A 26,654-nucleotide genomic window follows, 5' to 3' on the forward strand; every position below is an offset into this window, starting at 1 on the left:
AGTGGGAGCTTATGATTAGTCTTAAGTTGAATACACAGTGCCAAACAGCGTTGTGACAGCAGGACGAGAGCCACAGATCCCTGAATTCACAGTCCAGAAATACTGAAAACTGTGCTGCACCCTTCCATTTGTTATAATTCTGTTGTTATTTTCAGTTACTTTACAAATATGTCAAGAAGTTTTGTGATGTATAAAACAGGTATTTTATCCCCATTAGGCCCAGACAGACCTTTTTGATGAGTACGCAACTCAGCTGAGTGAAGTGGTTACATCACCATTTTTTGAGATGATGGTCTCAGTTTACAGTAGCACTTCTGAATGTATCTTTTGAAAACTAAGTGTTGGAGTACCTTCTTAATTCGTGGAAAGATTAAACTACAAGTTCTCTAATAAACAGAACAAATGTCGACTGTTGCTTTTATGAAACTTTGAGACAACTATCTGTGGGATAATAAATTTATTTTTGTACAACGTTTCAGGTGTGAGTACATCAATTACATTTCACTATTAAAGACAAAATGTATTCAAAAGTAAATCTATTATCCCACAAATAACAGTCTCAAGGCTTCAAATTTTTGATAAATTAAGTGGGTACTTCTTATATATATAAAATAAAATAAAAAAAAAGGAGCACATTTTTGCTTTGTTTAAATCTTAATTTTATAACAGCTATTAACGCAGTTTGTCAATAAGCGAGTCTAGTAATTTTCACTTCAAAAGCATTTCTTTATTATAAATATTTGTTCACATTTAATATTTTTATGAATATGAGATTTATCATTCTATTACACAACAATTCCTAGTTCATCTATTTCAAAACAATTTAGCAACTGAAAAAGTTATCTTAATTAATATAACAATCAAAATAGAAAATTTATTTTGTATTTGCTGTAGATATAAAAATTATAAATAACTTTTCTGTTTTATTAAGTTTAAAGAAACAAAAGTATAGGTCATGTTTTCAGATATTCTAAAATACTCAATTTCAGCTGGCACTTATTATACTAAGTTGCTTGTATACTTTCTATTTTCATCATTGACATTTTAATAAAGAAAATGTAAAGAAAACACAAGGCCAGAGGAGATAATAAAATAATATATTTTATAAAATAAATTTAATGTTTTCTTGTGTAGTTTCATATCAGAATAAAAAAAGAAATATACCAAAACTTGTAAAAATTTCAGTTTGTGTGTTTTTTAGTTTCCTCATACCAATTCTTGACCTGAAAATAAAAAAAGCACACAAGATTCAATACAACTACTAAAATATTTGAAAGTGTTGGTTCTGGAAATAAGTATTTGTAGAATGTTTTGTATCTTGATAGGAGATGTGATCTATTTAAAGATATATTTCTTCTATCTATTCATCATTCCACTCTTATTGCAAAATGTTTATTTGGTAAAATAACTTTATTTATTTTTTTCAAAACTGATATTTAGATGTTATTGCTGAAATAAAAACCATTAAAGAAAAATCCTCTGTTTTGCCAAAACTGAACTATTCAGTAATTTGTAAAGATAATTTATATTTTCCATCAAACTCTAATGACATGGAAAAGTACTGAGATAATTTCTAAGGTATTCACTCTGTATATAACAAAACTAATGTTTTGAAAATTCCTAATTCCTTTCTTCTTATAGTAACTGAATTTATGGATAACAATTATTCCTGTTTGTTTTAACATAGAACTGCAACTGATTACTTAATTAGTGAAATTAAATAATTACATCTAAATGAGGCCAAATAAGTACACAAAATTATGAGGAAGGACTGCATTAAAAACAGCAAATCCCAACCTCTGATTAATTATATTATAACCATAAATGTTTAAGCCATAAACAAAACATAATGCACATTTTTAAAAATATCCTAAGGTAAAAGTTACAATATGAGATTATAAAATGTATCCTAGGTTTTGGAGGTGACTAGGGAAGTAGGACCCATGTTGTGGTGGGAATACACCATCTATTATTCTTAACCTCCAATTTGCTAGTCTCAGAGAGAAGATTAGAAATTTAAAAGTTAGGAGAGCGAGATGTGCATATTCAAGCCCATAACATCTCACATCTATATCACCCTTCACTGACTGCAGACAGTCATGGGAAGGTGACTGCTCTTCCAAGTTAAAACAAGAATAAGAAAAATATAAATAAATAAAAGAAAAAAAACAAGTAAAATAAGGTCCTACCATTTGGGAGCAAGTAAGATGAAACTTACCTCATTCCTGCCCCAGTATGGTAGAGGCACTAATTAACACAACATTGAACCATATCAGTAAAGTGATAGTTTATTGTGACTGTTGTGCTTTTTATATGCAGCTCATGGTGTACATCCTCATAAAGTAGTGCCAAGTTATAAAATAATCTTATTTTTAACTAAACATTTCATTAAATTACTAATAATTATTTTTAGTTAAAAATAAGATTACTTTATGCAGATATGCAGCATATTTTTGTAAATTTTAATGTGTTTTGTTTATGGTTATAATATATAATGCACATCACTTCTTTAGTCCTGTAGCTTATACAGAATTAAAACTGAAGTAATAAATATTAATTGTGTTAAAAGGGATAATTTCAATCTGTTAATATACGAAGTGAAGATTTAAAACCTTACCCAGTTAACTAAAGTTGTACCTCTTGTACTTAGCTGCTCAAAATCTTTCTCTATTCTCTCAAGATTCACACTTTCCAGGAACACCTGCATTTAAGAGAAAAGTAGTACTTACTGTTCACTCTTAAAATTTTGTTGTCCACAAGTTAATGGTGTATGTTACACATACCCTTTTGTCTGCCAGTGTTAGAAAGACTTGTAATTTGGTTATACAGACCAGAAAAGTTGTGAAACTATCTGTTCATTTACTGCTGTTTCTCTAATCAAACAGAAGAATTTCACTATCATTCTTATAAAACATAACAAAAGTACAGAAAGTTATTTTGTAATAATGGAATACCAACAATGGACCTTGGATTCACAGACTGACCACTGAGTGCTGCCTGGTAAAATAACTAAAAAGAATAGTAGACTGCATAGCAACAGTAGCAGACATCTACCACAAAAAACTATAGCTCCTAACACAGAGGTCACAGGACAAACAAAAAAAGTGTTTCTTTGTGAAAATAAATACGTTATAACAGCAAAACATTACAGACATACACTGCCATTTTCACCTAGGTCTTTCTGAAAACACAGAGAATATGTAAACACCATACAACAATCAGAACATTATATTCTGAACTCAATACGATCAAGTTAGTACAAAGTAAACCACAAGAAACCTTGATGGTGAGCAAAAACATTTTAGAAGTGAAATGACCAACAAAAGACTTCAGATTTTATAACAGATACACAAGCCTCTGTACAACTAAAATATTTCAAGTAGCTTATGGGGTCAGATAAGATGACTGTACAATATATGCATACAGGAATAATACTAACATAATAGAACATGAACCATATTAGAAAAATAAATGAAACTTTCTACATTCACCTAACTCAAGCCACATTCAGTCAACCCCACACCAAAGTCAGCAAAACCTGGATATCCCTCTTTAAAACATTCAAATAACTTAGTTGATTCAATTCCTAATAGGGGGCCTAAAAGTAGATAATGAGTCTTTCTTTCAAAAACACCTCAGATTCAATCACGGCCATTATTATCAAAGAAACAGTCCTTCATTTTAGGCCTTTACTGAAGATGGCAGCAAATTATCAGCCAAAACACAAGATAAAAATTAATTAGTATCTACTTATAACAAAGGAGGAAATAATTATTTAGCAACTAAACATTGGAGATGGATTTTATTTTATATAATTTATGCCAGATTCAATACAGCTTTATTTTCTAATAAAATTTTTATTAAATAAATATACGTATATTATTACATCTTTTAAATGAGTTTCAATTTCTTTATCTAAATTCAGAACAGATAAAGACTTTATATTATAATACCTGTAATACATTGTTTGATGAGCAAGTGAGAAACAAAATAACCAGTGCTAGAACTGGTTTTTTTGATATTTTTAGTTCCTCAATCAGAAAGTGGGCATCCAACTTCAACAGACATGGACACCTGCAGACCAAATCAGTTAAGATGTTGATCATTCAAATATAGATACATACATGGTCAGAGTATGTCTAAGTCATAAAGTAAACATAAATAAACATAATATTTCTGTTTATAGTAAAGTTACTAGATTAAAATAAACACATAGACAAAGAGAAATAATAATAACCAATTCAACACAGTTACTGCCCTCTTATGATCAATGCAATTATTTTTTTACTATAATTTTGAATTCAGCTTTAAGCCTAATTACTGTCAAGTTAACTTATTTTAATGGCTATGTTGGGCTGTGTGTTGTTTACGATGATTAATAATATTATTAATGTTATATCCTTTATGTATCAAAAAGAAATCAATCACCATATTGACCTGATTATAAGGCAGTTTTTTTCATATTAAGAAATAGGATGTAAAATTCATAGCTGTCTTATAATTTTAATCAAGCTAATCATGGGCCCCTTTCCCCTACTCTAACATGTCTCATTCTTGAATGTCCAGATAGCATCCATCCGTCAACATGTGAATGTCAGATATTCACTTAAGTTCATCACCAAGTAATGCAACTAATTGAGTTGTAGACTATTCAATTATAGTACTGACTTCGCAGAGCTAAAAATTATGTATGACACCCAATTATTTTCTTTCCTATGGCATTCTTGAAAATGAGTGGGGGAAGTCACCTTATATTCAAGATCACCCTGTAGTCAGGCCAACACAGGAGTTAATAATGAATATTCAGTGCCTTTTCATGACTGGTATTTTAATTTGTAAAGGTGTTCTACTACAGATAAAGCTGAAATACTCACCACATAAAAGCAAGAATAAATGCAGACCTAAACGTTATTAATTAATGTAAAAAGCATTATATTCCAGACAACATAAACTAAACAAAGAATTAACTCTTGATGACAAGAAACCCACTTGAAATAAAAATGTATCTCAGAATGGCTGGTATTGGTATTAACACTTTTATTGATAAGAAGAGAACAATAAAAATGTTAATACCCATACCAGCTGTTCTGAGATACATAAAGAACTAGCTGGGAGAGAGTGAATTCACTCCCAAAAACAAGAACAGAGAAACTGGTTACTGAAAACAAGAGTAAGTACTAGATGTAAGATGAATGAAAGGAGATGAAGGAAACTTTACAAAAACATCATAATATAAATAAAACATTATTAAGTTAGGAAATTAGTTTATAGTGAGAATAACAGAACATAATGTTTGTTATTCAGCACAAAGCTACAAAATTGGTTGTCAATATGTTAATACTTACAGTGAAAAGAGAAAGATTTTAGTTATAATCCATCAGACTTTGCAATGAGCCAGTAGGGTGTGAGAGAGGTCATGATAACACAATACTCACTAAAAAAAAGGACACATTGCAGAGGCATCGCTAGGTTCTGGCACACAGGTACCCTGCCCCGAATCTCCAGGTTGGGTCTTGATAAATCAGACTAGAAAACTATAAACAATATCATATTGAAATGCTGAAAACTCCTGTGCCTATGTGCCTGAACCCCAAATATTCTAAAAACCTAGCGACACCTCTATTACATTGAGCATTTCGTTTGCTGTCAGTCCTATATAATAGGTATATCTGCATCAACATAGTGTATGAAGTACACGTCCAACAAGAAACATCCAACATTAAACACAACTCACATACCTATAACACATCAAACACATGTAACATTGTAAACACACCACTTTATTAGTTTCATACACATCCACGTACTTGTAATGTAGTACATTATTTGTATGTTTGTATAGACCGATTTTCCTCAGTAATCTATCACTGTTTGGGTTGGTAATGTTCGTTTAAAATAATGACTGAAGGAATTACTCTTCAAAATACTCAAATGTAGATTTATTTTTAACAGAATTAAACTTACAGTAAAGCTTCTGGTGAACAGTATCAACATATTTCAGATAACAAAAACAAGAAATATTGTTATTCTTAGTAAACATAACAATGTAAACAACTTACAACCAAATCATACTATACCTGATCAACTGAACATAATTTTCTACAACTGAGTATTCTTTTTGTCCTTGATGTCCTGCAAATTAATTATATGTATGTCAAATGTAAGTTTTCCTGAAACAGACTTTTAGTCCAGTTTAAAACAAATAGTTGTTTCTTACTATTTCCTTCTTAATACAGGTTTGGCTATCTTAAATTAAATTTTGTCTTTCAAAATTTTTTTCCCTTTGTCTGTTAATGATTTTTGGAAAAAAAGTTAATTCATCAGGCTTGGAAAGAAAAAAAAAAAAAATCCGTTACTGATTTTGAAAATATGTAGTAAATAACCATCACATATGAAAGGAATTTGTAGACTGTCTGTGAAGTGATATAATTTTCAAGATGTAAACGCATCTATTTATTGGGTAAACGAGTTATGTTTTTGGTGCTTACGAATACTTGGATTCAATAGGTCTTCCCATACTTTTACGTAAATAGGTAAATGCCATAATTCTGGAACAGCACTCAGGTAGTTTTGCAAATGAAAGAGGTTTTCCATCTGAAAGAAACAAAAAGTATATTACAAATGTTAATACCATGTAATAGTTACAAATATGGTGCATTATCATTATGTGATAGTAGAGTCACCACTGATTGTAAAATTAACACTTACCTGAGTATATGCTGTTTCTGTGATGGGAAAAAGAAAGCAGTTCATTGTACAACAAAGAACAGACCAGTATGTTAGAGATTAATATTTCACATTAAGAAATGTTTGTTCCACATTTGTATCTCTCTCAAAATGACTAATGTGTATGTTAACATAATAGTTATGCATATTAGAATTCAGCTACAAGTAATAAAACCTAATGTCTGCTCAGAAAGCTATTCCAGATACAAAGAAACCAACATGACTATCTCTCAATGTCCCTCAGAGTATCTTTAGCTTACAGATCACCTAACAACAAACATAACAATAAATGTCATCACAGAGCTACCCAAAAAACAATAAAAAAGTTATCACCTAGCTACCCAAAAAGCAATAAAAATGTTATCACCTAGCTAACCATAAAACAATAAAAATGTTATCACCTAGCTACCCATAGAACATAACAAGAATAATGTCATTACCATAATTTAAAAATAAACAAAACAATATAATAAAAAATAATGATATTATAAGTTGCCATATAATATCAAAGTTTATAATTATTACAAATGCCTCGTAACCTATAAAATAATAATACCATCTAGAAAATCTACAGTGTTTAACAATTTCCTATTTAACAACACTGCTTATAAATGAAGACAAACTGTAAATTTTATGATGAATAGAATTTGAAATTAATTTTACCATGTACAAATCTTTCATATTTCGGAGTATAGCTGTCCATATCTTAGGATCCCACATTTTCTTGTCAATACACAGGCACACAACAAACTTGAGAACCTTAGAGAGATATAAAGTCAATTAGATATGTACTATAAGCAAAAAGGTTCAGTGTAAACAAATGCATAATTTTATAGAACCAAATGTAATATATAAACATTGAAAAGAAACTGCTTAATAATATTATAAAAATACTCTCCTTTCATTATTTAATACACAGAATATAAAAACCTGAGTTAGAGTTTATTGTATGAAAAAATAAACAAACTGTGTTTCAATCTGGATTAATCTTAGATTAAAATAAATATCCAATTTAATCCAGAAAATTGGCCCTAAATCCCAGACGGATTAAATATTTCAACTCTTTTCTCTTACAAAACGTTTGTGCAAAAAGTAAAATCAAGCAACATTTGTTTTGATTAATTTATGTTTTTGATGTTGCACAAAATTTTTAACTTATGATTAGAACACAAACTCGTTGTTCAACAAGTTTATAATAGGTTCATTTTTTTCAAGTTTGAGAGTGAACATTAACATCTCATTTTGATCACTCTCCAATGAGCTGCAATTATTATGACAGGAGACATACCAACAAATATTGTAAAACAGAAAAGAACAATGAAGCTACTGATTTATTTTGTAGTCAAAATACAATGCCACAGAAGAAAAAGTAAAAAAACAGAGCATAAAACTAAACAATTCTAGTAGGTTTGGTTTGTTTTGAACATCCCGCAAAGCTACTCGAGGGCTATCTGTGCTAGCCGTCCTTAATTTAGCAGTGTAAGACTAGAGGGAAAGCTGCTAGTCTGCCAACTCTTGGACTACTCTTTCACCAACGAAAAGTGGGTTGGATCATCACACTATAATGCCCCTACTGCTGGAAGAATGAGCATGTTTGGTGTGATTGGCATTCGAACCCAGACCCTTGGATTATGAGTCACGCACCTCAACCACCCAGCCATGCGTGGCCTGATTCTAGTAAGAACTTCTAAATTGTTGTATATATATTGCAGCTGGTTGTTTAATTTATTTAAGTGACTACCTAGTGTTTCAGAATATTCCACCGATCCAATTAATTGAAGACTGTTCAGCTTTATCCCACAGGCATAGGTGGGTAAAAACATCAATGTTTTGGAAGAATGATACTCAAACTTTTATTGTAACTGCTTGGCATTAAAAAACAGTTACCAATTCAACTTTCATATCATTCAAGTCTTAATTTAAAAAGGAAATATTTTAATAAAATCTCTATCTTGACTTGTCTTTGTCACAATGTACTACAAACTGGCCATTTTGGTTTTTTTTTTTCTACACTTATGTGATTTTCCAAGTATCTAGTTAAATTACAGACATGTATCACACTGAAACTCACTAATCTGGACAAATCTATGATGAGCTAACTTGTCTGGAATATTCACACAGGGAGTCAAATAAGTCACTTTGAATACAACTGAGTCATTATAATGACACAACATTATAATGTTGTGTACATCCTCATAAAGTACACAACATGTACTACATACTGACCAGGTTGTAACTGGGTCAGTCAGTTAATGGCTGACTTCTAGTTGGATTTACTGGAGAAACTGACTATTCTCTGTTCAAAAGAGAATGTAATACTGTAATTTACTTGATAGTTGAAAACCTTGAATTTGTATTGGCTGTAGTTAATATAGAATTAACTAAAAGACAGAACTATTGAGAAATCCTGAAAGAAAGGATGTGACAGGAGGGTGTGGCAAGAGGGTCAAGTTAACAGGAGGGTGTGGCAAGAGGGTCAAGTTACTATTTGATGCCTCTGTAACCTAACAAAACTAAAAGGGTCGAGTTACTATTTGATGCCTCTGTAACCTAACAAAACTAAAAGGGTCAAGTTACTATTTGATGCCTCTGTAACCAAACAAAACTAAAAGGGTCAAGTTACTATTTGATGCCTCTGTAACCTAACAAAACTAAAAGGGTCAAGTTACTATTTGATGCCTCTGTAACCAAACAAAACTAAAAGGGTCGAGTTACTATTTGATGCCTCTGTAACCAAACAAAACTAAAAGGGTCAAGTTACTATTTGATGCCTCTGTAACCTAACAAAACTAAAAGGGTCAAGTTACTATTTGATGCCTCTGTAACCTAACAAAACTAAAAGGGTCAAGTTACTATTTGATGCCTCTGTAACCTAACAAAACTAAAAGGGTCAAGTTACTATTTGATGCCTCTGTAACCAAACAAAACTAAAAGGGTCGAGTTACTATTTGATGCCTCTGTAACCAAACAAAACTAAAAGGGTCAAGTTACTATTTGATGCCTCTGTAACCTAACAAAACTAAAAGGGTCGAGTTACTATTTGATGCCTCTGTAACCTAACAAAACTAAAAGGGTCAAGTTACTATTTGATGCCTCTGTAACCAAACAAAACTAAAAGGGTCAAGTTACTATTTGATGCCTCTGTAACCTAACAAAACTAAAAGGGTCAAGTTACTATTTGATGCCTCTGTAACCAAACAAAACTAAAAGGGTCGAGTTACTATTTGATGCCTCTGTAACCAAACAAAACTAAAAGGGTCAAGTTACTATTTGATGCCTCTGTAACCAAACAAAACTAAAAGAAATAAAAATTGTGTTTATTCTGAGCGATGGCAATTTTATTTTGTATAATTTACATTAAATTTCATACTTATTGGATAAGTGGTGAATAAAATAAAGATGATGGAATACCTAGCGAAAATTTGTTGTGTGTGGCAAGCTGAGGGAAATTTAGAATTTTTGTAAAATATTGTATTAAGAACTTAAAGCTTATATATTATTAAAATATGGACTATGATTTTATTCTGTGCTAATTGATCTAATGTAAACAAATACTGTAAAACTTTGAATGTTATTCAGTAAAACCTTGTGACATGCACAGTAGTGATGCCCAGGCAGAGAGTTAACTGACTGGTGTTTTTTTAATTGTTCTAACCATTCAAACTTCATGTGCAAGTAATCAATTAACAAGCCTGATGATTAATCAGTTACCAAATTATAGTATCTGTCCAGTTCTAACATATACATAAACATACATGATTATTCAAGTAAGTGTATAAAATTAAATTAAATAACAATATACACATATACTGGTTAAAACATGTAAAGAGCACCTTTATATCATGTTTTCAATGTGGAAAACTCTGAACATGAACATTAGTTTTTGAATAATAAGTTTGCATTGTATCATAATAAAATAAGTTCTCAATTCTAACTTGCTGATACAAACATCAGGATTGTGTCCCTGCATCGTCAACAAACTCTCCAATAGTTCGTCTTTAGCACACAGTTTAAAATCAGTAGGAGTGTAAGGTAGACCAAAGGTTTCTAACTGACTGGAATACATCAGGCACTCGAGCAGGTCAATGATGCTATCAATATCTTGTCCACTCAGTCTCTGGATAGTAGTCTGGTCACAAAGAGATATTAGACAGCGCAGAGCACGAGCCCGATACTTCATTGCAATAGATGGGTCATCCTACAGTCACGGAATATACTGTTTCAGACTGAACTTATATTTAACATTTCATCTGTTTTACATGCAGAATATTGTGCATAACTGGTTAGCAATCTTCCACTAATAAGCAGATATTTTAAATTCACATAGTCTGTCAATAATGTATTTCCAAAGGTTTATTAGAATCTGTCATTAAGTATTATTATATCATTGGAAGATGGTTATTCAGTAAATTTGTTTACTACTAATGTTTATTAGAAACTGTCACTAAGTATTACTAGCATCATTGGAAGATGGTTATTTCTGTGACATTTTTACTTGAATAAATACATCAAACAAATTAAAGGGTAAAGAAATAGAAAATAAAAACCTTGTATGAAAAGTATAAATGACTACAAAGAAATCAGGTGTTAAAAAAGGAAACAAATGAATCAGGAATTTTCACAAATTATATTCATGTAAGTAAAAGATATATTCTAGGGATAACTCATAAATCACTCATTTTTATATTTTAAAAAAGGAAGAGTTAGGAAAGCAAAAAAGAGAAACATAAAACATAAACCAAATCAGGGTAGGAGGAAGAAACAAAACAAAAGAGAATTAGAAAAGTGTGAAATTAATGTAAGGTGTAACATACAAGTTTTACTCATAGTTGTGTGTGAAGCACATGTACTTAAACTTGTATGACTAAGTCATGCACACTCAGAGTACATACGTTAAAGTCCTTAAAAAAACTTAGTTTAGAAAACATCAAAAAATGTTTCCTAGTTGTATATTATGTACAGAACAAATTATGTTGAGAGAGAAGAGTTTATTAGCATGGCCACTAAAATTAAAAAATAAATTAAAGATATCTTCCAATCCCAAAGTAATGACAAATAAACTTTTCTGAAAGAGATATGTATATTACACACAAACTAAAAAGAAAAACCTAAACACAGTTAAATGCTCTGTTTTTTGTGTTGAAATATTATCATGTTTTTTCTGTGCTCCATTATTACATATGTAGCTAGTTTACCTTCAGTGCTATGTTCAAAAGATGAAGTGCTTTGTCTTCAATAGAATTGTGATGTAGCAGATGAATGACCCTACAAAAGTAATGGATATTTACAATGTATACTATTACAGACAGTAACTTAGCAGCTGATATAATATGCTACATGAAAACATAAAAAAGGTAAATTACAAAATTTTTATGAGATGTAAGTAACATTAATTTATCATTTTGGTTTTAAGTAATTGTATACCTTTTTTTTTCCCTATAAATCTGAGAACAGAAACATTTATATTTGTACTTTTCTGTGAAACGAAATAATTTCTCATCAAAATTAGGCCTTCATAATAGGAAAAGTAATAAAGAAATTCTCATTAGATATTTACAACAGTGAAAGCATTTCAGGTAACATTCTTCTTACCTTTGTAAGTTTTCATGATCAGTTTTTGTTGAAGAATCAAGCATATTTAAGTCAAGTTGAAAATGCATGGTAATAGTCTGGGGAAATAGAAAACCTTTAAACTGTATACTTATATAAAACAAATATTCACAATCACTCTTGGTGTAAGATCTTAAAAACGTTACTTCAAGTTATTCTCATGTGGCTAATTGAAATGGACAAATAATTGACATATGATTTTTCTTAAAAGCTATTACGTACATAAATAATAAAAGTTTAAGGAATTATTTAAAAGCCACCTGCTTTTTTTTATTCATTTTATAGAAACTTTTTTTCATGAGTACAGTATGAGTGGTCAATAAATAAATAAATGGTGAAACTTTGTAATATACTTAACAAAATCGTATTGTATTACACACGCACTAGAACAGTTAGTAAACTTAACAATAGCCTGTCCTAGTCTTACAAATGTAGTTTAACAATATATTAAATTAATTTTTTATAGACCATCATGTAGGTTAATGGCTGACTTCTAGTTGGATTTACTGTTGTAAAATCTTTGTTTTTCTACTTTTAAAGAAATTCAACTTTAAGAACAGCAGTGAGTGTAGTAGTTTTTCAACTTGCTTGAAATCATAGTCTTCAAGATCATGAAATGGATTTTGTTGTCTAAAACACGATTTAATTTATTTATAACAAAAGCTCTCATTATTATTATTCAACACCAATTCACACCTTCTCAAACTCTGCTATCTTTTTTCTACACATACATACATATTTCAAGCTAAGAAAATTAGGACAATAACCTGCCTCATCTCCACTGTGTTTAGAATCTACTACAGGTGGAAGCCATTGGTCCATCAAGGTGGTGTAAACTTCCTCAACGTTACACTCGTTTATGATTGCAATCTTTTGGACGGCATCATGAACAACTGTAAAGAAAGGTCAGGTTAAATATTAATGTCTATGGGATTTTATTTCTGACTTCTAAATATATTTTGGCTCACACTTTTTATGTTACTTCTCACCTGCATGCAATTCAAGAGAGGATACACTATTAACATGTATATTTATTTGTGTTCAATGAGGAAGACTAACATGCGTAATTGTTTTGTTTACTGGAAGAAGAAAACAAACAAAAGTCTCTTAACAAAGTTTCCAACAAAATTTTAAGACTAAAAGTGTATGTCTTATGGGATAAAAAAATACTTGTATAACTTATTACCAAATTTATTAATATTTACAAGTAAAATGTGCACTTTTTTATTACAGGATTTGATTTTACATTTTTTTTATAGTCAAGATAAATTTCAGTCAGTGATGCCAAACAAATGTTATTTTTTCACTAGGTTGATATATTTAAGAAAGTACATTTACTACTTGCACTAAAGCACGAGATAATAGAAATTACACTTATTGCACTAGGTATATCACTGTGTGTAAAATACAACTAAGAAGTTATTTACTTTGTTTTCATTATTTAAACATATTGGAGGTGGCTCAGTTGTTAGTTTCAAAGACTATAGAGCTGAAATTCTACCATTGCAGCCCCCCTCAAAAATTGCACCCTGAGATATGAAGCTGTAAGTGCATTATAAGAGTAATGATAAAATCTAATTATTGGAAGAGGTGGCAGTGGGTGTTTTTCACAAGTCACATTCTTCCCTGGAGTCCATCACTTCAAAATTAAAGAAAGTTTATACAGATATCCTTCAAGTAGCTTTTCCAGAAAATTTAAACAAATAAAATAATAAAACAACCTTTTGTAAATAATTCAAAATTTTGGACTAGATTAGTTTTTCAGCATTAGAAAATATACATTTAATACTTAACAATGATTTATTGTTAAATAACTATGTTACACTTCTTTTATTAATAAAGTTTATTGCAAGACTGATATGAAAAAAGCAAAATTATACTTTTGTGAAACAACTTAAAAAGAAAAACAACAAAAATGTTGGTGTTTTCATACCAGCAGATGATGTCTGAAGGAGTCGGTTGGAGCCAAAGTTTGATAACAGATGGACAATGAGGACAGAAGGCTGTTGAGTTAAAGAGAGGGTTTCTGTCTTGTCTAGTCTAAAATTGTGAAGAACTTGTTCCGTGGCTAGCCTTCGATATAGTCCTTTCAGCTTGTGGAAAGCTTCAGCAGCTTTATGGTCATTATCAGAAGTTAACACCCATTTCTGTGCCAACTGGACACTGGCTTGGGCTGCCATTACCTTAGTCGACCCTACGATTAACATATTATCAAAAAGCAAGTGGTGAAATACAGATAGAGTGACTGAAACATTATTAGTAAAGGAAATGTTGGTGTGTTTCAGTGAACACAACATGGAACTAGCATTAACTGCTTTGGTTAAACAAATGTAAAACTAATGTGATAAATTTTTATTAAGTTCTTGCACACAAGTATATACATCAAAAGCATTTATTTCATTGACCACTAACATTCAAAACTAGTTCTGCATAAAACAATAACAAATACGTGTTTAGTTAGCTGTGAAAACAAACATTCATTGTTATCCTATACTTCCTGCACAGTTTTAAGTAATATAATTCCTCATCCAACTTACCCTGTCTTTAACATAAGACAGGAAAAGTGAGACTAGGAAACTGGGAGATTGGATATACAACAGAATACTTCAGAAGGCTTAAGTTCTTTCCTGCAGTTTCCAGCCAATATTCCACTCATTATCTTTATAATACATTGTAAAAAAAAAGTGGTCATAAAAATATTGGCTAGAACTGGTGATACTGGGTTGTCCATGCTTAGGCCATTTGTTTGTATATAGTTGCAGTTGTTGAACATGAAGTTTGTCTTCATCGTGGTGAATTCTATGAGGGTTGCTAATTGGTTACTGGGAATGTCTATTGATGGGTTAGTGTCTCGGATATAGAGTTCAAAGGTTATCTTGCAGGCTTCAGCAGTTGGGACTTCTGTAAAGAGGGATGTAACATCGAAACTGGCTATTAAAGTTTTATGATTAAGTTGATTAAGGTTAGACTTGAAATTAAAAGAATCTTTGATGAATGAGCTGGCTGATGTTACATATTTGGAGAACGCCCATGTTATGTATTTACCAAGACTTCCACTGCCACAACTTCTATATTAGAGAAACAAGTAGAAAAATGGAAACCAGATTCAAAGAACACAAAAAGTCATCTTCACACGTTTTTGAAAATTGCAAATCAAATAAACACAATATAACCATAGAAAACACCCAAATACTAAATAAATAAATATACATAAACAACTCAAGCCCAAAATAAACCAATACAAAGGAACACCTTTATACCTATATTAATAAACATAATTCAACATCTAAGCACTCTCTACATTCCTATAATCAATTACACAACCCCCTTCCAACATGCGGTCAGCTGTCAGTCAGATATCTCTTTCTTTCTTTGTGAACCTGATGATGACCGAAGAAGGTCGAAACATTGTTTGCTCCTCTACATAACAATTTTCCCAACCTAAACCAGCCATTTTTACATATATATTTCTCTACAAGTTGGTTTTCTTGTCATCACTGATTATACAGTGCATTATTATTTAGCATAACTTTAAAATAGAAAGGTTAGAATTAAGAAAATTATAAAATAGGTTTTTTACAAAAATACTAATTATAAACAATTTGTATATCAATATATAAGTTTTAAATATAAGCCCTAAACATAATTGCAGCAGAGAAATAGTACATCTTACCAGGAGGTAATCGTTTAACAACCCAACTTCCGCATGCAGTCGCCATTTCAGGGTTGGAAATTTCAGAAAAACTTTCTTGAGAAACACTAATAGATTGTTTTGTGAATATTCCTGATGCCAAAAAGCATATTTCCGAGTTGTACTTGAAAGCAACTGAATGACCACATTTTGTACTGCAACAACACGAAGTTGATCTGAAGACAACTGTAGTAGACAGAGAGATAAATATGTGAGTAGAACCTAATAAAGCTTATAGACCTTTCTCTAGAACATATGTATAGCTTTCTTACAAATGTAAACCAGAAATATTTCATTTAAAGCATGATGTTATTCTTATATGAAGACAAAAATTCTATGAAATTTTTTACAAATTTTCTATGTGAATAACACTTAATGAATAAAAGATAACTGATATATTAAAGTTTTAAGCACATTTTTAAATACAGTAAAAGAACATTAGTGACAGAAGGATACAAGACAAACTAAATGATTCAACAATGCAACATTAGTGTAATTTTTACCTTTCTAATTATTTCACCACTACACAACACCCAAACTTATTTACTTCCACAAATATCTACTGTCATTATAGTATTTACACAGCATATGGCATTACTTACATTCAAGAGTGTGGCAACAGACAACCAAATGTACACAGTCTTTTCAGAAAGCTCTGCACCTAAAAATAAAATGAATTATTGCACAACGCTACAATCACCAAGGACTCACAAAAAACCATGCAAAACTTTCCGTATAAAAAGAGCTGTGTCATTTGGTACTTTTAACACATTAACTGTTCCAATGCTTGTTATAATCTATGGCACGTGCTCATTAGTTTCAGTGCAGTGTCATTATGTTTTCAACTTAAAGTAGTAGTTATAATAACAAATCTTAAACACACACATGGGCATCCACAATAGTAGATATGTTACACCTTGATATAAACAGACTCCAACAACTAATTATGTGCGATAAATCCTCCCAGTAGCTGCAGATTTCAACCTGTAACAAGGCAATATCAGTGGCAAATGATGAAGTTACAGAATGTAGTCAATAGCTGAGTCAACTATTCAGAACAACCTGAACTACATCTCAACTATTACATCATCAGCACTTGTGATAGAGTACATGAAGCTATAATATACACATAAATCAGTCAAGTTATGAAATATTGTTTACTTTTCACACATTATTATTCTGTATTCTTTGGTGCATTATATAATTAAATACAAAATGAGTTAATGCAGTTCTATCATTAGTAAAAAATACACAGAGGATTAAGTGTCGTGAACAGAAACAAAAGAGGCCCACATACTTTATTTGTTGCTTTTCTTGTGAATTCTTTACTTATTATTATTAGTGTTATAAAAGTAGCTAAAATGTATGATTAGAAAATATTTTAAACTAGATTAAGTGAAATATATAATAATAATAAACATTTTTACAAGGCATGCTTGCAAGCAACTTGTGCATAATGTAATTCAATAGAGTAATGTGTTACACATTCTTCATATGACTTGCAACATATTACGGCACAAACGGTAGTTAGACATGGTTCAACTTAATTACAAATAGATGTATAATGTTACGAGTTTAAAGATATTTACGAGAAACAAATGTAGTTTCATGTTACAATTTTAATTTGTTCAATAAAAAAGTAATTTTGGTTTATTTTGATTTACTTTCCTGGTGGTTATAGAGCAAGTCAAACTGACCAACCTTGTGTAGAGTTGGGGCAGAAAAACTAACTGATAAAACAAAATGTTTGAAATATATTTACGAGATTTTAGCAATTATGCAAATAAAACTTATTGTTTTTTGAGACAAAATTATTTTTAATCTAAATATGGAAATCACTTTACATTTCAAATAGTAAAGGCTATATATATTTTCGTGGAAAAATCTCTAGTAAAACATACTTCATTCCAAAATCTACTTTTTTGTATCCAACAGACTCATAATGTCCTAAACATATGAAAACTTTTATGAAGATAAGTGTACTATATTAAAAGTTACAGTAGGGAAATTATAATGAGTTCAAAGACAATAGAGAGAGAGAGTTAAAAGTGCCAAGTAGAAAGTTGGCTACCCCCTCTGGTGTGGATCTGAATTAGGAATAAAATAATAAATGTGCTGCAAGAGGACTCCACAAGTGGAAGGAAGAGCACCTGTGGTTCAGATACTTCTAGTGTGTAAATAAGTAATAATTAGATGAAACTGTATTTAAAGAATGACATCTGAGTTGATCATTCTACTTGAAAAAATCCACTCTTATTTATTAATTGAAAATTCTAAACACTAAGCCTCATTTAGTGTAAACTACATGGTAAACAAATGTCATTTCTTGGTTAGTTTATAAATAAGTGTAATCTTTGACAGCATTTTCTACATATTCTATAATTCTCCAAGTTCTATATGTTATGAGCAACAATCAATATACCTTTACATCAGTTCAACACATCATGAACAGTCATCAGTGGACCTACATCATTTCAACATGCTTTGAACAATTGTCAACATACATAATACACTATTTCAACACAACATAAACACCTACCAACATATATATGTAAAAACAGCTCATTTGGGTTGAGAAAATTTTTTACGTAGAAGAATGAACAACGTTTCGACCTTCTTCGGTCATCGTCAGGTTCACAAAGAAAGAGAGAGGTAGCTGACCGGAAGCTGACCACATGTTTGAAAGGGGTTGTGTAATGAGCGTCGAAATGTAGAGGGCAGGCTTAGATGTGGTCAGCTTCCGGTCAGTTACCTCTCTCTTTCTTTGTGAAACTGACAATGACCGAAGAAGGCTGAAACATTGTTCACTCCTCTACGTAAAAAATTTTCTCAACCCAAACGAGCCATTTTTACATATATATTTCTCTACAAGTGGGTTTTCTCGACATCACTTACCAACATACTTACATCAGTTCAAAATAGCATGAACAGTTGTCAAAATACCTACACTGGTTCACCAAAAATGTGAAAACTTGTATCTTGTTTTAACAAGTATATTATGTATCTATAGTTTTGAAGTACTTACATTTTGATTTTGCTTATGAATTAAACTGAGAAAAATAAACAGAAAATATTTTTCAATACCAATTATCTTCCAGGTATCTCCAGTAAACAGTGGCTGGAAAGGAAGTCGGTATTTGGCTATTTCTGGAAGGTCATCTTGCTAGGTAAAATAAAATACAATCACTTGAAAAAAATGGAATAATACCACATAGGTTCAACATGAAAGAAATAACAAAATTTTTTAAGACTAAAGTTGCTGTAATAGAAAACATTTAGTCCTGATCAAATGGTATTTGATTAGAAATGAAAACAATGAAATTTTAATATTGTTGTTCGAGCTGATTGCAGGTAGAAACAATTGCACGGAGATATGACTTCTGCAATTATTGACACCACCTGCTTTCTTTCTCATGAATAGTAATGCTTGCAGATGTAACAGGCTAATTATGATAAAGAATTTAAAGGAAAATATCTCACAGAAATATTTTAGTTAGGTTTATGGGTGACCCAATCAATGGCCGATTGTTACCCTGTCACTGGCTTGGAAAAGCACATAATGCTTTACTATCAAATAGGATGACATACAGTAATAAAACAATTCTCAGAAGTTGTAAATATACATTTCTCCTATCTGATGCATACCAGAGAGGAGTGGCTTTCAGATAATTACATCAATATCATGAAGAATGGAGGTGATTATTATTAACCTTTCTGTCTTATGCAGTGTCAATAACTGAAATACACCACTGATATTTAGATCTTATGCAGTGTCAATAACTGAAATACACCACTGATATTTAGATCTTATGCAGTGTCAATAACTGAAATACACCACTGATATTTAGATCTTATGCAGTGTCAATAACTGAAATACACCACTGATATTTAGATCTTATGCAGTGTCAATAACTGAAATACACCACTGATATTTAGATCTTATGCAGTGTCAATAACTGAAATACACCACTGATATTTAGATCTTATGCAGTGTCAATAACTGAAATACACCACTGATATTTAGAACACCACATGTGTTCAGAACACACTATTTTATCCTAAATTCTGAAGCCACTGATAGCGTTGAATGACTTAAATAGTGCTCAGCATCTTAACACATTATGTATCATGTTACAATGTTATTGTGCTGTGTACAACAATGAAAAAAAAACATTTCTATCCCTTTGATCACAGTGTTTGGTAAATGTGGAACCAAGCGTTACCTTATTAACGTTTCAATCGTATTTCCTACATTTTCTACTAGAAAACTGATTATTTAAGACCTTGTTATTGTTCTTAAGATTTTGATGTATTTTATCATAACAAAATTAAGAACAGAAGACAATAATGCTATGTTACAAGAAGCTTTTGAAGGACACACCTGTTTCACCAGGAGACCTAGCTACTTATTAGTTTTTGTTTAAGAAAATCATGATATTACTATGGTAGCAACAAATTTCATGACAACAGTGTGCAAACACGTGAAGTAAAAAACCTGTAAAAACTTGCATCCTTTAAAGATGTGAGTGCCAGATGAAAGCATCATCTCCTGCACACAACTTTTATCTCTTCATTTGTAATGAAGCAACACTGAAAGTTCAGTTTAAACATTTATTGAAATGATTACCGCAATTCCATTCTCTGTTTTCTGGTCAAAGACTGGGAAGTGTTTGCTCCAACATGAGGATGCAACTGTTTAAAAGAGATAAGTAGAACAAACCCCCTCAATGAAAAATATAATAACCTGATTCAAACTAAAGTTAAAAATGTACCTCAGGATGACTGCTTAACCAGTGGTCAATTTCATACTCTGATGGTGGACTTCTTCGCTTATAGATTTCAAGAAACTTCAAAAGCTCTAGGCCCTGATGCAAAATATTGTAACATAAATAAACTGAACAGTGGCTTGATAACAAAACTAAAACAAACTGTAGAGTTTTATAAAAATCAGTTTTCATTGATTTATTAGAACTACAGTGATTGGTCAGTACTGAACAGTAAGAACCTTAAAACAGATAACAAAGAACTATTTTCAACTACATGTTCATAACTGTTCAATAACATCAAAAGGTGGTTAATACTGAATGAGACAGGAAAACTTATTTTTCATGTAATAAGTTTACAGTTAACAATAAATTATTAATTATTACACTGAGTGAAAAAGGTAGACCTTAAAAACCTTTTTCTATTTATTAATTTACCTTGAGAAAAAGTTAAAAACATGAAATAAATTTAAATCAATAAATTTAATGTAATTGGATTGAGATTTATCATTATCTAAAAGCTAAAGAATATGGTAAAATAAGATTACTTATTGAAAATATAATAACAATCTGACCTTTTCAGTCCAATTACCACAAGAACTGGGAACCTTTGCTTCTATATGAAGAATGTATTTATGTACAAAACACAGCACCTCATAGCAATAAGGATCAACCTGTCAAAGAAAAATTGTAATGTCAGCAAAAAACATCAACACAATAATACAGGGTCTACCAAAAAAAAGTGTAGGTACATTATTTAGTTAGACTGTCCAAAGTATCGATGAAAAACATGGTCCTCAACAAAGGTTAAAAGTTCAGATTTTAGTGATGAACAAATGGATAATCCAAGAGTTTTTCTCATCATTGAGCTTTTATTTCCACCATTGAGAACTTGATGTTAACGTTAACATGTATCAATGGAAATTATGGTTTCAAAATGATGGAGCCATCTGTTGCACAGAATGAACAACAATGGCAGTGTTACATGAACTGTTTCCAAACAGGGTAATTTCTCATAATGGAGACAAACTGGCTTCCATGATCCTGGAATCTGATAGAGGAAAAAAGAGTATATTAACAAGCTATGGACACTACAGGACTAAAAGACAACATAACGACATAAATGAATAGCTTTATACATGATACTTTGACCTTAGCAATGGACAGTATCATTTTTAGAGCACAGCTGTGTGTAACATTTTATAGTGGACATTTACCAAACATTATGTTTGAAACATAACGATTACAATAAATTTTGTTGAGCTACAGTTTCATATATAATTAAAACAAATTATACAAACATATTTTGTTGTGATTAACTGATGTTTAAATCCATTCACTTCTTTTGGTGGACTCTATATTATCTTTTAATTATTGTTAGAAACTTGTAATATTAAATAAGCTTGAAATTACCAACTCTCCAATAATTGTGAGGTCAGACTAAGAAAGAAAAACACTCACCCCTGAATTCCTACCTTTGACATCAAAAAGTACTCACCTTCTCACAAATGATCTTGAGTGTATCAAGCAACAACTCAGGATTATTGATAGCAGCAATAACATTCTCAGCTTTAGAAAGAGCAGTATTCACTTTTTCCAACTCCTTCAAACTCCAACCAGGGTTGTAAAGCCACTGCTGAATCTCAGTACCTAGGAGCAATGATTTCAAGTATGTCAGGAGAGCTTCATCAACTTCAAGACGAAACGCTTCGCAATACTCCTGAATCAATGTAATATCTACCTGGTGGTTCTCTACCAAGTCCACTAACAATCGATAACATTCCTGTTGACTGGAGGTCGAAAATGCATCCTAGAACCGTAACAAAAAAAACAACTATTTCAGCAGATTAATTAAAAAGTTAGCCACTTAAGAGTATATTTTTGTACAAGGTATACATTTTAAAGAACTTTGACATGAGTAACTTACTCATTATAACATTAATTAAAACCTGTATTGCTAATTGTTAAGCAGCTCCACATTAATATACGTGTCTTAAACATAAACTGATGTTAAGAGTTATACTTAATAAAGAGTAGATGTATACTGCATAACAGTTATCTATTTCAGTTAAGTATGGAAACAGTTGAAACACATCTTCTGGGTCTTTAAACTTGGCATCAAGGGCTACCACTAACCAATGTCTAGTTTGATTCACAACGACCAGTTTCACTTGTTCTTTGAACACAGCTATAAAAATGTTAATCAGATACGTATTAACCAAGATAAGTGCAAATCAAAATGAAGAAACTCCTGGCAGATTCATAACAATCAACAAATGTGATGATGAAAAGAAAATAATACAAAATGTTTAATTATAAGTCACATATAAGTGCAGTAATTTCAGAATTTGTAGCTAGCACAGTGTTATAATCTTTGAAACAATTTAGTGTGCAGAAGTTTATAGAGACAAGACCTTGGTGTGAAGTTGAAATAAACACTTTGTTCAGGAAAACATAGGAACGGACAAGTGAAAAACAGTGTTACGTTGTGATAGATTTGAGTGACAAGTAAAATAAACTGCATTTAAAGGGTAAGAAGTTAACTCAACAAAAGTAAGAGGTAAAAAAGCAAAAAAACAAAATTTCAGCAGTACATCATCTTGAATTTACTACATCTCTGAATACAGATATGAATCTGCTCCATTTCTGAACCAGTGTCAAGGCAATATGTGTTACCAGTTATTTTAGCAGAAGGGAGTATTTTTAGATCAATGACCCTAATGGCTCAATATGCTGCTAGGCAATACTACCAACTGGTTATTTGGGCTTTAGGTCTATTGATTGTCAGGGACATTAAAGATGATAATATGTTGAGACTAGTTGGAATAATGAAGTGCAGGGCACTTGATTGGTTGTTGTGGAGCCAAGCAGCTTGGGAGAAACACTGTTCACTCCTTCTGCAGCTGACCAAACCTGAGTCAAAAAACTTTGGAAGTATCTTTACTCCATGTAACAGTCATAAAGCTACCTCTGCACAAAAGATAAAATATCATACAACCACCTCAGGAAGTAGTGGGTTTAACTTCTGTGAATGAATACTGATACAGAAATTAACATACGAGTTTGTTCCAAGTCAGAACATCAAAATACAAAGATACTGCAGTTAAATGTACAAACTCTACATACACATAAACTTTAACATTACCTGGTGTAAAGTTATTTGTTTTCTTTCCACACATACACAGTGCAACTTAACTGTTTGTAATGGTAATTAATGAAGGTGAGAGATACAAACTGGACAACACTTGATTGAAAAAGTTAAACAAAACTTACTTTAAAAGATATTCCAAGTTTAGCTAGTCGTGTGCCCCAAGTGGATCTTGTGTTTAAGTTACTGAATTCCAGAACAGCTTCTGGTAATGAAGAGAGTTTACTGTACTCCCAACCTACCAACGACACAGCAGAGAGTCTCCGGAAATCTGTTCCACAAAGACGTACAAGGTCCTAGAGATAAGTAAAATGTTAAAACATACAAACACAAAAGTAATTCAAAAACTGAATCAGGTCTTATTATGTTAAAAAATATTGAAGTAAAAAAAGTTATTGTATTAAAAAGGTTTCATTTATTTAATTTATATTATTATTGAATATTTATAATAAAACTCATTAACAAAATGTTGCAATTTCCACACACCTGATTCTTATCACTTCTGTACCATTATAGCAGTTGATGGAAGAAAGATCAGAGGTTACACATAAAGAACACAGTAATTTTTTCCTCTAAGTATAATTGGCATTAAGTACATACTGTGAAAGAAATCTCTTTCTGAACTGTCTTTAGAATGACTGAACACCTCATAATAAGGAGAAGAAAAGAGGAGAAACACTCTGTGGTTTGTTGAAAAAGTAGAACAAATTGAAACAAAAACTGTTAGCGGGAACATTATTCATTCAACAATAACTCATGTCAGTGTCAAAGACCTTAAACTGAGATCTTAGCAGGTCAGTGTAGATTAGTCTCAAAAATGAATAAAAGTAGCCTCTCAGGAATCAGAGTATCAGATAACCAATCAGCAAAATGTTTGTTTGGGGAATCCAAAATAGTGTGAAGGCACTATTGGTGGGGAAACTTTAACACATTTCTCACCGAGTTGTTATTTCACCTTAAGTGTTCCGTATAATTAGGAGAAAAAACAAAACAAAAAACATTTTACATGAAATTTATTCCTTATGATACCTCTCAAAAATAACAAACTAGGCTTGCATCCCTGAAAAAAGCTGATATGCAGATCTTGATATAAAAACAAAGAAACTAATGCAGACAACTTAAGATAAAGATGCAACTGTACAAGTCCCATTTTCACTTTCAGTTTCCATTTCACTAACTTAAAATCACAGTCACACAAATGTTCATATGATAGTTTTAAGATTGTGGATTCTACTGAAATGTACCTTCAAAACTCCAATAGCCTCTTTCTTGTTTAGTGAAGAAATGAGACCTAAGCTTAAGAAACTATCCACTCTCTTCTGGCTACAAATCCTTGATATTAAACTGAGGATGATGTCACGTATGATAGGTTTCATTTGTTGAATTGCAGAGGTGTAGACCTTGTTGTCTCCCTGTAGTAAACACCCATTAACTCAGCCCTATAAGTAACCATGCTAATGATACAAACTTTACACAAAATAATGTTACAAGGCTCTGAAAATCACATTTTTTAAAAATCAACTACTAATAAAACAGGTTATATTATATTGCACCATCAGACAGTCAATATTTTTGTTACAGTTGTTTTATCCATAGCCAAAACACTCAATATTAAAATCATTGTATTTTTATTGTTGAGATTAATGTTTAATTCACAACAAGTTACTCAAGTCAGCCTCCAACTGAAAGATGAATATTCTGAAACAAAGTTGAAACTTACATCTGCTTTGTTCATCACTAACAAGTCATTTTGGCAGGCTGTAACAATAAACCTAAGAGTTCCTTGTTCTTGACCCTTTTCTCGCAAATATTTTACAAGACGATTCCAAGAGCACATGTTTTTCTCTGGCAACTTGGAATTCTGGTTATCTATGGACATTAAAACAACAAAACGTGTTTCTTTGACAGCTCTTCTAGAAAAACCCTTTATCAATTTGTTTTTGAGCAAAATAACTTGTATTAGAAATATATTTACTGTGTTTATATTCTATGATCTCAAATTATCTCTCATTCAGTAAGTAAAAATTTCAATACAGAAAATCTAAGTTTCAACCTAGAATTTAATAAAACATTATCAAATTTACAACATTTTTACTAAAAGAAATAAGATTCTGTTAACCCCAGTGTCAATAATGAGCAGTAAAATAATTTGTGATTAATAAGAATTAGGTCAAAAAATGAAAACACCCAAATTAAACTACTAGTCACGGACATTATCTTTAGACAATTATTTTTTCACTGATCTGGTATATATGTATCATCATCTATTGCACTTAGTATACAGATAGTATTGAACAGGCCCTAATGAAGATATAGCACTGAATAGGCCCTAATGAAGATATAGCACTGAATAGGCCCTAATGAAGATAGAGTATTAAAAAGATGCCATTGTTATTATTTTCCTAGTTCATATTTTTATATGTTATTGATTTTCTTTCTTTTTACTTCATGTCAAGAATTTACTAAAGCTAAAGTGATTTCATACGTATGTGCATGTGTGCACACGTGTGTATAATGTAGAATATATTACTCACTTATACCCAAGAATAATGTAATGATTTTATCTCAATTTACAAACTGTAGCATGTTACCAAGTCTCAATATCTTTTTTATAAAATATAAAGTGTTGTTTGTTACAATGACATAAAAACTGTTTCTTGATAAAACACTATTAGAGAATTATTCAATTCCTTCTTTTTAATGGTAAAAACATGCA

General features: G+C 31.1%; 2 protein-coding genes across 4 annotated transcripts in view; both read right to left on the reverse strand.

Moving 5' to 3' along the window:
• Nucleotides 1-672: 672 nt before the first annotated feature.
• Nucleotides 673-13,230, reverse strand: LOC143231104 (kinetochore-associated protein 1-like). The gene is made up of 10 exons (XM_076465675.1): nt 13,104-13,230; nt 12,319-12,395; nt 11,922-11,991; nt 10,676-10,924; nt 7,390-7,485; nt 6,489-6,594; nt 6,078-6,132; nt 3,954-4,074; nt 2,618-2,701; nt 673-1,223 (listed from the first exon to the last, which is right to left on the reverse strand). Exons 1-10 carry the CDS (start codon nt 13,110-13,112, stop codon nt 1,182-1,184), a joined length of 909 nt encoding a protein of 302 aa, XP_076321790.1. The 5' UTR covers nt 13,113-13,230; the 3' UTR covers nt 673-1,181.
• A 1,140-nt stretch (nt 13,231-14,370) lies between these two features.
• The window catches only part of rod (kinetochore component rough deal), a 68,601-nt gene continuing 56,317 nt past the window's right edge, over nt 14,371-26,654 (reverse strand). The window contains exons 36-45 of one of the 3 annotated variants that reach the window (XM_076465672.1): nt 25,659-25,807; nt 25,183-25,350; nt 24,064-24,234; nt 22,289-22,600; nt 21,366-21,464; nt 20,800-20,892; nt 19,112-19,190; nt 16,630-16,688; nt 16,010-16,213; nt 14,371-14,530 (exon numbers count right to left, since the gene is read on the reverse strand). In XM_076465672.1, coding sequence (XP_076321787.1) covers nt 14,516-14,530; nt 16,010-16,213; nt 16,630-16,688; nt 19,112-19,190; nt 20,800-20,892; nt 21,366-21,464; nt 22,289-22,600; nt 24,064-24,234; nt 25,183-25,350; nt 25,659-25,807 — 1,349 coding nt within the window. In that variant the 3' untranslated portion in view covers nt 14,371-14,515. The other 2 variants (XR_013016789.1, XM_076465674.1) reach the window with 2 other exon arrangements.

Source organism: Tachypleus tridentatus, chromosome 10, assembly GCF_004210375.1.
Source record: "Tachypleus tridentatus isolate NWPU-2018 chromosome 10, ASM421037v1, whole genome shotgun sequence".
Classification (NCBI taxonomy): Eukaryota; Metazoa; Arthropoda; class Merostomata; order Xiphosura; family Limulidae; genus Tachypleus; species Tachypleus tridentatus.

Coding starts and splice junctions, on each gene's coding strand:
- LOC143231104 (XM_076465675.1), bottom strand. Junction 11,992..12,318: donor GATCATGAAAACTTACAAAG/GTAAGAAGAATG, acceptor TTACTTTTGTAG/GGTCATTCATCTGCTACATC. Junction 4,075..6,077: donor AATTATGTTCAGTTGATCAG/GTATAGTATGAT, acceptor TTTGGTCTGCAG/GTGTCCATGTCTGTTGAAGT.